The 13556-nt window shown below is 56.6% G+C and overlaps 5 protein-coding genes across 5 annotated transcripts; 2 read left to right on the top strand and 3 right to left on the bottom strand.

Moving 5' to 3' along the window:
* Positions 1 to 1238: 1238 nt before the first annotated feature.
* On the bottom strand, positions 1239 to 3975 carry CKM354_001283800 (uncharacterized protein; the record flags this gene model as incomplete). The annotated part of the gene is made up of 2 exons (XM_044808365.1): positions 1239 to 3021; positions 3086 to 3975. The coding sequence occupies 2 exons, from the start codon at positions 3973 to 3975 to the stop codon at positions 1239 to 1241; spliced, it is 2673 nt and encodes an 890-aa protein (XP_044664300.1).
* Positions 3976 to 4256: 281 nt separating this feature from the next.
* CKM354_001283700 (uncharacterized protein) lies at positions 4257 to 5794 on the bottom strand (the record flags this gene model as incomplete). The annotated part of the gene is made up of 2 exons (XM_044808364.1): positions 4257 to 5540; positions 5597 to 5794. 2 exons carry the CDS (start codon positions 5792 to 5794, stop codon positions 4257 to 4259), a joined length of 1482 nt encoding a protein of 493 aa, XP_044664299.1.
* Positions 5795 to 6060: 266 nt separating this feature from the next.
* Positions 6061 to 7352, top strand: CKM354_001283600 (uncharacterized protein; the record flags this gene model as incomplete). Its single annotated transcript, XM_044808363.1, has 2 exons — positions 6061 to 7222; positions 7294 to 7352. The coding sequence occupies 2 exons, from the start codon at positions 6061 to 6063 to the stop codon at positions 7350 to 7352; spliced, it is 1221 nt and encodes a 406-aa protein (XP_044664298.1).
* A 580-nt stretch (positions 7353 to 7932) lies between these two features.
* On the bottom strand, positions 7933 to 9345 carry CKM354_001283500 (uncharacterized protein; the record flags this gene model as incomplete). The annotated part of the gene is made up of 1 exon (XM_044808362.1): positions 7933 to 9345. The coding sequence occupies one exon, from the start codon at positions 9343 to 9345 to the stop codon at positions 7933 to 7935; it is 1413 nt and encodes a 470-aa protein (XP_044664297.1).
* Positions 9346 to 9950: 605 nt separating this feature from the next.
* Positions 9951 to 12650, top strand: CKM354_001283400 (uncharacterized protein; the record flags this gene model as incomplete). Its single annotated transcript, XM_044808361.1, has 1 exon — positions 9951 to 12650. The coding sequence occupies one exon, from the start codon at positions 9951 to 9953 to the stop codon at positions 12648 to 12650; it is 2700 nt and encodes an 899-aa protein (XP_044664296.1).
* Between the last annotated feature and the right edge of the window lie 906 nt (positions 12651 to 13556).

Here is a 13556-nt window from a genome sequence, read left to right as displayed (position 1 = left end):
CCCTGACCCAACAGTTTTTAGCCGTTGGGTCACTCCGGGCCGCCGTCACCCAACACCCCTGAGATGACCTCCGATCGACGTCAAACTTGGAGGTCGGACAGAACGCGTGCCGTTCAGTGCAGCCTGTGAGTTTCGTGTCGATCGGGCTCGAATGGGGCCCGGGGGAGCACCCAACACCCTGACCCAACACCCCCGGGGGCGACCCTGCCGTTTTTCGCTCTTTCGCGTGTAGCTCGGCGACGGCGAGGTCGATTTCCACCATTTCGACGTTGCTGGAGCCGCCTGGTCGCGTTCTATCAGACGGCCAAGTTTGGGGTCGATCGGACCCCTTTCCACGCCCGGCTCCATACTGGATTCCGGGACCCAACAGCTGACCCAACACTCCCGGGGGCGACCCTGCCGTTTTTCGGAAAATCGAGCATCTCTCGCTCATCCGTCGACGGATTTTCGTAGTTTCGACAGCGTTGGAGCCGCCTCGCCGCGCTCTATCAGACGTCCAACTTCGGTGTCGATCGGACCCCGCCCCACCCCGCTGTCGCCACTCCACGGGCTGTTGGGTCAGGACCCAACACCTGACCCAACACTCCCGGGGGCGACCCTACCGTTTTCTGATCCCACGGCCGTGGAACGCGCGCTGGTAAATAAAAATGGCCGGAGGACGTCTCCCGGCGTGCAAAAAGGAGGGATTCCGCCGCGCACAAGGGGACTCCGCCGTCGAGCGCCCCTCCCGGGCAAAAAGCAAAACGAACAACACTGGGGATTCCCACGTGGTCACCCACCGTAGTACTAATCCAGCGATTACGTGCTTATATATGGCAGAGCGGACGGGATGCCTAGCTTTCACGTATCTGTGGTCGTTCGTGCTAGATCTCCATGTTTCCCGACTCATATACCTCCACCTCCCACCGCACACGGCTAGTATATTCGCAGTACTATTCTCGAACCGAGTGTCACGGGCTGGGCCCGTAGACATAAGACTGCCTGGAAGTCGGCGGAAGTTAGTAACGCCGGCCCCGGCTCACGTGCGCGGGAAGCACGGGAGCGCCTGCACACTTGTACGCTCGAAGAGAGAAAGCTCTCCCTTCCTCTCTTCGAGCTACGTCCTGTCAATTCGGGCTACCTATATGGTAGCGCAGAGCACCTGAGCCCTGTCCGTAGCAACTGTACCTGTGTCAACCATACCTACCTTCCTGCTAGCCTCCGCCCGTGACACCGAGCTGTTACTCAGTTTTTAATGGTCAAGACCGCATTTCCTGTATACTAGCAAGATCTGACAAAGCTAGAATAGTGTCAGGATGCTGCAGGCCGCACTTCGTCTTATAGCCTTTTACTGCGACCTTTAGGAGAGCCTCAGCCTCAGTCAGCCGTCCTTGCTTACGATATGTCGCTGCGAGATTCGCCATGCTGAGCAGCGTGGCGAAATGATCCTGTCCTAGCGTCGCCTTCCTCGTCTCTATTACCTCTACCTCGAGCGCCTCCGCCTTCGCCAATCGCCCTTGATTGCTGTACGTCAAGGCGAGGTTCGCTATACTAGTAAGCGTGTCGGGATGAAACGCCCCTAGCGTCGTCTTGCTCGTCTCCATTACCTCTACACCGAGCGCCTCCGCTTCTGCCCACCGTCCTTGCGCCCAGTACGTCGAGGCGAGGTTCCCCATAGTCGTAAGCGTGTCAGGATGATCCGCCCCGAGCGTCGCCTTGCTCGTCTCTACCACCTCCAACTCAAGCTCCTCCGCCTCCGTCCACCGTCCTTGTTTCCGATACGTGCTTGCGACCATCGCCTTGCTCCACAGGGTCATTTCGTCTTTGTCGCCGAGCTGCGCGGATCTGACCGCCATAGATTGAGTCGCCATGCTAAGTGCGCCAGCGAAATCTCCCTGCTCGCTGGCATACCGGCCACTCTTGTATAGAATGGTCGACCACTGTAGCTGTGCATCTCTGCCCACCGGCTTGCGCTCTGCCGCACGTATTGCATGTGGGAACAGTGTACGACATAGAGCCCAGTTCTCGAAATGGCAGGTTGGGAACACCTCGCACAGACGATCAATGAAACGATCGAAGGCTTCTTCGCATCGTCCGAGCTCTTCTAACCAGACTTGTGTCGCGTCCTGGACGAGCCGATGCATTTCCCATTCCCTGGGGTCCGGAGTTTCAGACACTAATGAGAAGTTCCGGAGTGTAACAATGTCGTCCTCGAAAGTGGAAGAATGACCAGGAGGATCCGTGTCCGCGCCATCTGCACGAATCAGGATCTCTTGGATGGCAAGTCGGTCGCAGAAACTCATGACCGACAACAATTCTGCAGCAGACTTTTGCGTCTTGTAGATATGCTCGAACGAAATCTGCCATGTAAGCATAACCGCATTGCTCGCCTCTGCATCTCGGCTAGGAAGCGGGACGTGTCGCCGTAAGAGACTCGTTCTCGAGGTGCGATTCTGCTCCAGCTCCTTGAGATACTGCTGCACGGAGCAGCGCGGCCCTCGCTCTCGTATATACGCCGCCGCTTGGGCGATGGCGAGCGGCATATAGTCAAGTGCTCGAACAAGTATCCCGTCGTCCGCACTCTCTCCTTTGACCTTGCTTACGAGCAGAGATCGTGCTTCCTCCTCGTTCATTGGCATAACATGAACTACATCATCTTCGTATACCATTTTCAGTGCCTCGCTCTCGCTTCTAGATGTGATGAGCACGGAGCCGTGCTCGCAAAAAGGGACGAAGTCGATGCGTCGTTGCGTACGCCGTGTTTCAGCGGTGGTCGGGGGCGGCTCGAGGAGAAAAGAGGCATCGTCGACATTGTCGAGTACCATAAGCCAGCTTCCTTTGCTCGCATCGCGAAGCCAGTTCCTGAGTAGTTGGAGAACGTCGGCATTGGGATCTTCGCGCCCGGACACTTGAAGCAAATCGGCCAGATCGCGCGCGCTCTGCTCGAAGCGCACTGCGTTGCTCGCATGCAACCAAAAGACCCACGTGTCCGGGCGCAGCTTGTGCGTGCGGTAACAGTGCTCGATCGCGAGCTGTGATTTCCTGCAACAGCATCAGCATAATTGAACCGCTTGGCATAGCGACCATATCTTGAAGTCTCGCATACCCAACTCCACCAAGGCCCACTAACGCGACCCGAGCTGCTGGGGCCAGCTTTGCCTCCATCTGAGCGGCCAACGTTGGGCGAGGGATGAACCCAGGCTCACGACGGAAGGGCACGTTCAGGGACGGCCTTGCTCGCGCCGCATCTGCGTCCATGAGTTCGATCGCTATCAACAGACGCCGTCGTGCTCGCTCTGCTCCCTCGCCATAGTTCGCGCCGATGGGAGCGTCCAGGATACCGAACAGGCAATATGCCATGTCCTCTTCTCGAGTGGTGTTTCGGCCGTGTACCCATCGGAGCCTTTCTTCTTTGCTAAACGCTTCGAGTCGGCGAGAGTCGTCCAGCACGCCGTCCGGAACACCTGTGATTTGTGCCACGCACTGAGTCAAACAGCGGCCCATAGGTGGTAATGATTTTGCATCACCAACGTTCCACCCTTTGTGCCCAATGGCCTGCCAATCCTTCGTCAGAAAAATGACAGTCTTTGATGCGATCAGCTCTTGCAAGGTCCAGCCGCGTCTGAACCACTCGCTGCGGCGGAACTCGTCTTCATCCTCGCTATCGCTCACGTCGGCAAGGTATGCAAGGCAGACCACGGCCTTCTGATACCACTGGAACATTGAATTCACTGCCTCCGATAGCTCGGCGCTGTCCTTCTGGTCGATGCAGCATGTGTCGATCCACAGCCACTCCACGTCCGGGACGTGTGTCTTCACATACTGCACGAACCCTTCCACCTTCTTGTAGCCTGCCTTCTCCGTGTTCCGTTGCTTCTGCACGTCCTGATAGGATGTCTCGGATGCTGCTGCCCATCTGTGCGACGCGATGGCGTATGCTGGAGCATCGGCGTAGAACTGCTCGAAAATGCGTGTCTGGACGTTCAAGAGTCGCATACTTGAAATCAATGGAGAACAGGGATATTAGGTGCTCCTTCTCGACAGGCATAACATACGTTTCGACACGCTTGTAACAGCGAGATGCGCAGGCGCTCCTGCGGCGCAAGGCTGAGCAGTGCTCTGCTGCGGGGAAGGCGCAGCTGTGGACCTGCAGATGGTGTGGTGAGTGCTTTCCGCAGCGAGGCGCAAAGGTATGTGAGGGCCCTACATTGCTCTGCTCTACTACGTGCATGAATCGTCGTCCTCAGGACTCTATCCGTCAATGCGCCTTCAAGATGTCATATTCTATTCACTCTCCTCCCTCGTCCAGGTCGTCGGCCTCTTTCCTCTTCCACATCTTCAACTTCATCCTTGCCCTTCTCCAGCTTCCCATCCTTCAGCTCCCAAGACTGCAAGCCCCAGTCTGTCACATCATACCAATCCTCGCCATCACTCATCTCCGTCACTGCATTGCCCTTCCCATCGTGGATCACATGGCCTTCAGCTTTGCAGCTCCTGTACACGTATGAACGCAGTCTGTCCGCTCTCTGCAATCCTGCATGCAACATATCCAGCGACCGCACCACCTGCTCTTGCTTCTGCACGTACAGCAACAACAATTTCCTAGTCTCTTCCGCTTCCTGCGCAGGAAGACCGAGATCACGATCAGGCAGCGATGATGCAGGCGCAACAAACCATGGGTGAATTGCAGGCACCGAGGCGGATTCGCTGGGCGATGGGGAAGAAGTGCGGTCGCTTCTGCCCGCAGGCGAGCGTGCTCGAGCACGGGTCGTCATGGCGTGCCGTTCGGTGCCATTCGATTGTGAAGCTGTTTCGGACGCGGCCTCGCCATCGGCAATGTTCGCAACTGTGGGATTGGGTATGCTCCCCGCCTGGTCGTGAATCTCTGCTGGCAGTACGTCCGAGGTCATGGGGATGTCGCCATTGGCGGCCTGCGATGGTGCTTGGTCGGAGTCTTCGCGGTGCACGTCTGCGCTGGGGGCCTCGGTCGTATCTGCCGCCATGTCATGCGTCTCCACGCCCTCCATTGTCTCGCTCGCAATTTCGGTTTCGCCATTGGCACGAGCAAAAGGCTTCACCGGGTCCATCTGGTCAACAGCGTCGGCTGTAGTCGCTGGCTCCAAAGTGAACATTTGATGGTCCGCCAACATATCCGGCACCACCTCTTCTCCCGTGAGGAGCGCGTTGTCACTCTCGGCCTCAAACGTCTGCGAAGGAACCCAATCCGCATCGCCCCGGAAGCGCTGGAGCAGTCTTTTAGCTTTCCACAATCTCGCTCTTTCTCGCCTGAGCATCGCGCACGCTTCTTCGGCCATTTGCGTCAATCCCTTGCTCTTATATGGAATGCTCAGACTAGGGTGATCTGCCAGCTCGGCCGCAGACGTCAATGGACGCAGCAGCGACTCCAGCTGCACTTCGCCGAATGGATTGTCGTCGGCCAATTCCCCATAGCGCTCGTTCTCGTGATCCGATGAGGTGGGAGAGTACGGATCGCCGTCTTCGTCGAGATAGGCAGGATTCGCAGCAATCGTGTGTCGCAGATAGCCAGCGTGGTTCACTTTCTACGTCGCGGTCAGGACCACGCTTCGGGACTGTGTAACGTGGGTGCAGCATTTACCTTGCGATATGACAAGCCGCCAGTGTCGTCGAGGCGGTCTTCCTGCACATTTTTCGCGCCTCGTCGCAGTTTGTTGCCCCGGTTCGTGTGCTGTCGAATATCTCCGTCGCTTTCGCTGTCGCTGGCGCGTCGCTTCATGGCCAGCTTCATGGCCCGAATGGTTTCGGCAACCATGATCTGCTGCTGCGAAGCAGCCATCGTGTCGCAAGCGCGCTGGCGGGTGTCGGCGAGGGATGGTAGTGGGGACGGATGGTGGAGGAGAGCTCGTGCAGGAACAGCGTGTGTTTTCGAGACACGGAGAGTGATGCAACAGCTCCGAAGCTGGGGAAGACCCTCGCCCGTCGGCCCGATGAGTCCCGCAGAGCCGCATCGATATTTTTTGGTCGAGAGCATCGTGGAGCAAAACTCGCCATTGCGATTCCTCTGCCCATTTATACCACCGCCATTCGCGCTTCGTCCCCGAGATGGCTACGGAAAGTGTGATTCCAGCCGCACTCTGGCCGCATGACAGCCCCGCACCCCGTACGTACCAAGTGTTGAGCCAGATTGCCGGCCTGTTGAAAGATCTGGGATACACCAAGACAGTGGCTTCACTCGAGAAGGAAGCGGTCAAGAATGGTCTGACGAAACCAAATGCCACCGGAGGCAGCTCACAACTCTTGGCGTTGTACAGCCTAGATGCTTCTACTGTCACGAAGCTGCCGAGCTCGGACAGTGATAGCGACGCCGACAGCGAGAGCAGCGACAGTGAAGAAGAGTCGGAACGAGACGAGGCTGAAGGCGTCTTGGTGAACGTGGAGGCAGAAGAGACATCAGATGACGAGTCAGACGAAGCAAGCGACTCAAGCGATAGTGGTTCGAGCAGCGACAGCTCATCGGGCAGTGCGGTGAAGACGGCGGGCACGAAGCGCAAGCGAGTTGTGACGCCGTCTTCGTCGGACGATTCGAGTTCTGATACCTCCATGGACAGTGATAGCGACAGCAGCAGCAGTAGCGATTCCGACAACGAAGCCTCACGACCATCGAAGAAAGCGAAGACGCAAGACGTAAAAGCTGGAGCCAGCGATTCGGACTCTTCAAGCTCCTCCAGCGACAGCGGCAGCAGCGACTCCAGCTCCTCTTCCGATTCAGACTCCGACAGTGCTGCGAGCGACAGTAGTGACAGCGATTCCTCGAGCAGCAGCAGTAGTAGCAGCGACTCCAGCTCCTCCGACTCTGATTCATCCGCACCACCCGCCAAACCCAAAACGAAGAAAGAAAAGAAGACCAAAACCTCCACCCTCGCCGTACCCAAACCAGAACCAAAAGACAACGGCTCCCAATCCTCTTCCACACTCCAAGGCGACTCCCCCGCCCCAAAGCCCGAACAAGAAGACGAGCCCGAGATGAGCGGAATGCACCCAGACCGCCTCAAGCAAAGCAACTTCGCCCCAGCCACGCGAAGAGAATCCGCAGCCGCATCCAAAAAATCTCAAATCCCCTTCTCCCGAATCCCAGCAGACCAAAAAGTCGACCCACGATTCAGCAACAAATACGTCTCGTACGACTACGCAGACAAGGCCTATCAAGATTTGGTGGTGACAAAAGGCAAAGGCTTCACGAAGGAGAAGAACAAGAAGAAGAGAGGTAAGCACAGCGAGCGCAGCGAGCAAAGCACCCATGTCTCTCCCCCACAAACTAACCAATGACCCAAATAGGTTCCTACCGGGGCGGCGCCATCGACCTGGCACCCAAAGGAATCAAATTCGACGACTGAAGAAGGAGATCTTCATGCTCGCAGAAGTTTCTGTCTGCCACGGCGTTGCAACAGGTATACACCTAGGACTGATTGTGGGACTGGAAATTGTTTATCGAGTTGACTATGTAATCAAGAAGAAAGCTGGTTCAATCCAGCCGTTGTGTAATGCGTGTTGGACACAAGCTTGATGCTCGAAGTTGCTCATGTTTCAAACGTGCTCGGGAGGCTTGATTCTGTGCCCCAAGGTCCTTGCGGCGAAGTACGAGTTGACCGAGATGGAGAACAGCTGAATACAGGATCGGGAGTAGCGAGTGCCTGTTCAAGCAGGATGTCCTCGATCCACCGTAGTGGATGATGGGGTCGCAATCGAGATGGCACACTGCCACTATTGGTACATATCGCATACAAAGAACGCAAGGCCCATGGGCGGGACATCGATGGCGAGCACTAACACAACGCAGTGAACGCATCCTGCAACAATTTGCGAACAGGATGAGACACTGATGCCGCATCTTCGTACGTGTGTGAGCTTATGAAGCTGTAGGCAGCTCCCTTCATTGGTCTACAGAAAACCCGTGTCGTGAGGTGAGCGAAGTCCTCATATTCTCGCTCGTACACTCCCGTGCTCCAACTGTCCAATAATTCCGCATCCTGCCAGCGTCCACGTTTCCGAAACCAAGCTATCCGTGACGCTGGCTCGCAACATCCCACTCCGAGCATAATACTCCATAATCCCCCTCGCCTCAGCCTTTGTCAAACCCTCAAGTTTTCTGACACCCACCGTCTCCATCACGTCCTGCACCCATTTATCATGAGCGACGTAAGGGTCCCAAGGTTTCAGCTTTCGGCCCTCTTGAATCGCATCATTCCGCTCCAGACACTCGTTCAGAGTGTGCGCAGCAGCTCGATTCGATTGGGAGACGGCCGCCAGCACCATACCGCCATTCGGTAGCGGAATTCGTCCGGACAGGGCATCAACGAAATGCTTGACCAGAGTCAGTTCGTGAGCGTGAATTGGTCGTGTCTCGGCGTCCAGGTATGCAGAATCGCGCATCACATGGTCAAAGGCATCGAGGGAGTACATTATGCTTGGTCGACCAGCATCGCGGAGGGACAGTTCGGACCAAAGAGCTTTCCACACTGGCCAGGCAAGGTCATGGTCCCGAACGCCGATCGCAGCGAGACGATCGAGAGATGCATTAGGCGGTATGGGAACGCCAATATCGTGTTGTTGCTTCACCTGGAGCGTAGATAGCAGAGCGCCATTGGCCTTGATGACGTTGTCCAAAAGCTTCGCGGTATATGTCGGCTGCACGTACATGGTGCCTGGTTCCGTCTCGATGGGCTCATATGCGGTGAAAGCATTGGTAAGATCTTTCGCGTCGGGTACGTGGATGACGATCCATTTGTGAAGAGAGGCCATGGCCATCGCCTGCAGCTGCAACACACTCTTCCCGCTCCCTCGCGCCCCGTAAAGGACCTTGCGTACCGTCCTTCCTTCTTGCGCTGCCTCCACGATCCATTCCAGGTCGCCGGCCAGCTCTACCGTCTCCTTCCTAACGAGCGTTGCGGGTCGACGGAACAGGCTCCATCCTTGTGTGGGTTTGAAGGCCTCCAGAGCGCGGATCTTGTCCACAGTCTCCGTCTGCAGTCCAACCACGCTGCCCCGAAGCTCTCGCAGCTGCGCGATCTTTGCAGTGCCTGGGCTCAAGTCGGGCAAGCCCGGTACTTCCAATGCGTTCGAATTGCTGAGGACGACTCGCTTCCGCAGTGCCTTTCTCTCACCGACAGCCGGCGGGCGCGCCGTCGCCGCTCGCTTGTTCTTGTTCAGACGCAATGTCTTGCCAGGTCGCGCTGTTGGTCTCGCGACTACGGCCTTCTTCTTCGGCGGGTTCGCGGCGAGGGAGGACGAGGTCGAAAAGGCGGCGCGGCCGACCACCGGTGTCTCGACGGCGTGCAGCGAGCGCCGCAGGCAGCGGAGGCACAGTGACGATGGCGTGGAGGCGGGCATGCTGCTGCCGATTGCGATCTCGCGAAGCGGGCGTGGATGGGTGGAATGTGTGGCAGCAGCACGGAGTCGATGCGTGCGGCGACTCGGAGGTGCCGCAAACGGAAGCATTCCGCCGCTGCACTTCACACTTCACTTCACCCGACCTGATACCCACGACTCCAACTTCACCATGCTCGTCGACTTGGCGCCGTCCTCATCAAGAGACGCTCATTATATGATCATGGTCATGGTGTCTCTACGGTGTGCTGGACGCGGATCTGGTCCAGAGCATTGACACGACAATTAACCAGACATGGTCGGTAGACGATATCTCTCCACAATCACGGTAGGTACCTTCTCGACAACCTGTTTGCGTGACACGTCTGAAGACGGAAGCGTGGATGCACGCGGCCTCGCGATGGGAGCATGGGCACGTGCAAGGCCTTGAATGAAGACTGCCGGATTTGTCTGCTCTGACAACAGTCCGCTTCCGGCAAACAATACGAACAAAGACACAATGGAGGCGGTATACTCGCCGAGATGTCGCGATGATGCTTTTCGAACCGTGTCATCCAAGTCACATCGCAATTTCAACGCTGCACAATAGCCCAACTACACTATTTCCAATGGCTGGAAACAGAAGAAGTGCTCGTCTGCAGAAAGCACCCCCCGAGCACAGGACCATCGTTGACCCGGTCGCCATCGAGAGAGCGGCCAGTGCTGCTCGTCGTAGAGCCCAAGCTGCGGCAGTCGGTAGCCCTCTGCCTCAGGCGACTACGCAGAATCGCGGTCGCGGAGCCCGAGGTGGGCGGAGGGGAAGGGGAGGTCGTGGGGCCCAGGGAGGCCGTGGAGCAACAGGGGGAGGCCGTGGAGCAAGAGGCGGCCGAGGCGGTAGAGGTGGCACCGCTGCACCAGGACCCTCCGTGCCGACTTCAACTCCCCTGCCCAATTCACCGCCGCTGCCGAGTTCACCGCCACTGCCTACTGGATACGTGAACAACCCGGCCACGCCCAATGTCCCAACATCAACCACCGAGCAAGTCACGACTCCCTCTGGTCCAAATGCCACTGCACCGTCAGCCTCGGTGGAACGGAATGGCACCTCACAACAACCTGATGAAGCAATCTCAAGACCTTTAGCAGAAGGTGGAAACGCTGCCCACAGCACTCCCACCCGCATATCCCCAGCGTCCAGGCCTGGTCCCAATGCCTCCTCACCCACAGGAGCGAGAGGTACTACACCAGGCCCTTCTAGACAGCAAGCCGGACGAGCCAACCTTGCCGATTCGGAAGCCGCCCAGGACCTCACTGCCGAAAACTTTTGCTCCAAGCTTGCCGCATTGTTGGAAAACTGGAGGCGGCAAGCCGCAGATGATGAAATCGGCCCTATTGACGACCCTGTGACTGCTAACATTGGCCTTGCGGACACGACGATCTGGCGAGCCATTGCCGCAGTCACAATGGCGTCTCAGGTGAGGGTAATCATGCCTCGATTTTCTTTATTCGACCCAATCGCAGTCCGCGCAGGGCTGCTGGCTCCAGATCGCCCAATGCAAACGGCAGTGGATCCGGGCAACGAGGGCTTGCTCGTTCGCACAGATGGCACAGATGGAATGCTCCATCACTCTCTGTATTTCTTGAAGAAGATTGGAGATTCTTCCTTTGAGCTCCGAAGCTACGATTCTGCCAGGGGTGATTGGCACCGTCGGGACAACCAGGAAAAAGGTGCCGAATTCCGTCAAGCTCTCACTGCGCTCGCCTGGGACCGCAGGAACGAAGGACTCGTCGTGGAGCCTAGGGTGAGGCAGTCCGAACCGGCAGCTCGACAGGTAAAGGGGTGGGAATGCGGCATATACGTCATCCTATACGCATGGGCCATCGCATTGGGCTTGGAGGATTCTCTTGCCACATTCACAGGCATTACGAGACAGGCTGACTTCGTCAATGGTGCTGTGGAACTCATCAATCTGTCCCTGCAGGGTTATTGCAGCAGCGAGACGATCGAAGCATTCCTGAAATGCTTCAGTATCGTGGAAACTACCGCAACTATTCCTTATGTGCGCGGTTTCGACAACACTCTTGCCTTTCGAACAGATCATATCTTGCGGCAATATATTGCGAAACGGAGAATCGAAGACGATCTTCACGACATGGGATATGATGAGTTACCCCCAATTTACGAAATGGTCATGATGATCGAGGACTCGAATCCGGAATTCGCATCTTCGCTGGCAGAACGCACTGCTGAGGAGCTAATGGTAGAGTATACGAAGGCTTCATCTCTGCAAGACGCCAGCCCCGAACCGCGACCACCTGTGGCCGAGGCTGGACAATCCACGCATTCAAGGTCATCTGGCAGTGGGCAAGGGCGTCAGTCGACTCCACGAAAGCGACACCACGAAGGCGGAATCGAACCGGAGAGCCCCAAAAGGCGCAAGGAGGATGATTCGGTTCAGACCTCGGGCAAGTCAACACCAGACCGCGACACAGCAGCCGCCAACGACGCCGACGATCGCGCACCGCATATTGCTTCAGACGAAGTGCGTAGTGCAGCAGGTCACGGTAGGGACAGTTCTCGACTATCCTCGATTACTCCGGGTAACAACAAACAGAGCTCTTCTTCCCGTGGCGACACACCTCGCAAGGATGGGCACGACAATGACACCGCCCCAAAACGCGAGCCAGTTTCCGGCGGTTCTGCCGCTGCCGTTGATACTGATGCATCCAACCGAACACCCTCAAACGGTAGTGGTATCGCACATGATGAATCATCGACGAATCACGCGCCAGCACAGCCAACAACAACGCCATCCGCTCTGCCATCAGATGTTCTCCTTTCAACCCTGGAATTCGCTCCACACACCCCGACTCCACCAAACGCAAGTCCTCCGCTTGCACGATACGACACCCTAGCCAATGACCTGCCCCTAGGCGCGGATGATGATCTCTTCGGCGATGACGAAGACTTGTACACTAGCACCCCTCGTCCACGCCCGTCTCTACAGCTAGAGTCCCAGCTGAGATCACCTGGTGGTCTCGCTTTACCGCCCCCAACACCTCGCAACACCGCGCCTTCCCCACAGTTGAGCGAAGGCTTCGAGCCGACTAGAAACAGTGAAGATAGTTGGGACCAGAATTTTGAGGATTCAGACCCCGGGCTCGGAGAACAGGATTCGGACGATGAAGAAGAAGGCGAGGGTGAAGAGGGTATCGCGGCGCTCCTGCAGAGTCACGGAGTTGATATTGAAGTGAACGGGGAAGCAAGGATTGCCGAGAACGACGATGAGGATGAGGAGGAGGACGAGGAACAGCTCGAGCAATATTAGATGAGCAGTAATATCAAACAATTCTTATCTTTTGAATCTGCGGCCCGTTCATCGTCGTTCATGCATCCCAAACCGAAATTGAACTATGAGCCAAATGGACTATAGCTTGCAGTACAAGCACATGCCCTCAAACCCACAAAACTAAGTCTCGTAGACATCCTCATCTCGCATCGTCACCCTCCAAATCCGGCTTCGTCCAATCCTGCTTCTAAGACACGACGAGCCCTCGCCCTTTTCGCATATAACCTGCTCTAGACATCGAAATGCCCTCCAATTTCCGATTTCCCTTTTCGCCTTCGATGAACCGTCGTGCAGTCCTACTGACGGGTCGTGACGAGACGCGGAAAGCAACCGGTACAACGAAGGCTGCACCTTTACTATAACGACGAATATCGTAGTAGAATGAAACCGATGTGGCTCGGAAAAAAGTTTTTCGAGCAACACGACACCCAAGACACCTTAAGGAGGTTTGAGATTTAATGGTGTCGAAAGCTTTTGGTATCGAGAAATTCAAGCTCTTGAGGCCTTTGGGCAGTTTGAGATCCTCAAGAGTTGAGACCTCCGGAGAGGTTGAGGAGGGTGAGGATATAAAGAGTCCAACGCTCCAGAAGATCAACACGTAGATTGTCAATAATGGGTTTGAGACGATTCCCCGATGCTCTCCACCATCGCTGAGAAGCCACATCACCTCCTCCGCCGTCTCCTCACCACTCGTGGCTGCATCACAGCCCTACTTGAATTTTACTGGGAAGACGTCGCAGTGAACCCGGGTGGGCTTGGAATGCAGCGGTATAGTACTTCGCCGGTGTCGATGCGACCTCCAGAGTGGGCACGCGGATTCTTTCGTTCTCCTCGCCACCTGAGCTCTCTGCGTATCTGAAGTGAACTTGCTTCGGCGTGGCATGC

The sequence above is a fragment of the Cercospora kikuchii genome (genome assembly GCF_019650295.1).
Source record: "Cercospora kikuchii DNA, contig_00009, whole genome shotgun sequence".
Lineage (NCBI taxonomy): Eukaryota > Fungi > Ascomycota > Dothideomycetes > Mycosphaerellales > Mycosphaerellaceae > Cercospora > Cercospora kikuchii.
The sequence above is the reverse complement of the archived record's forward strand: the minus strand, read 5'-3'. Positions and strand labels throughout refer to the sequence as shown.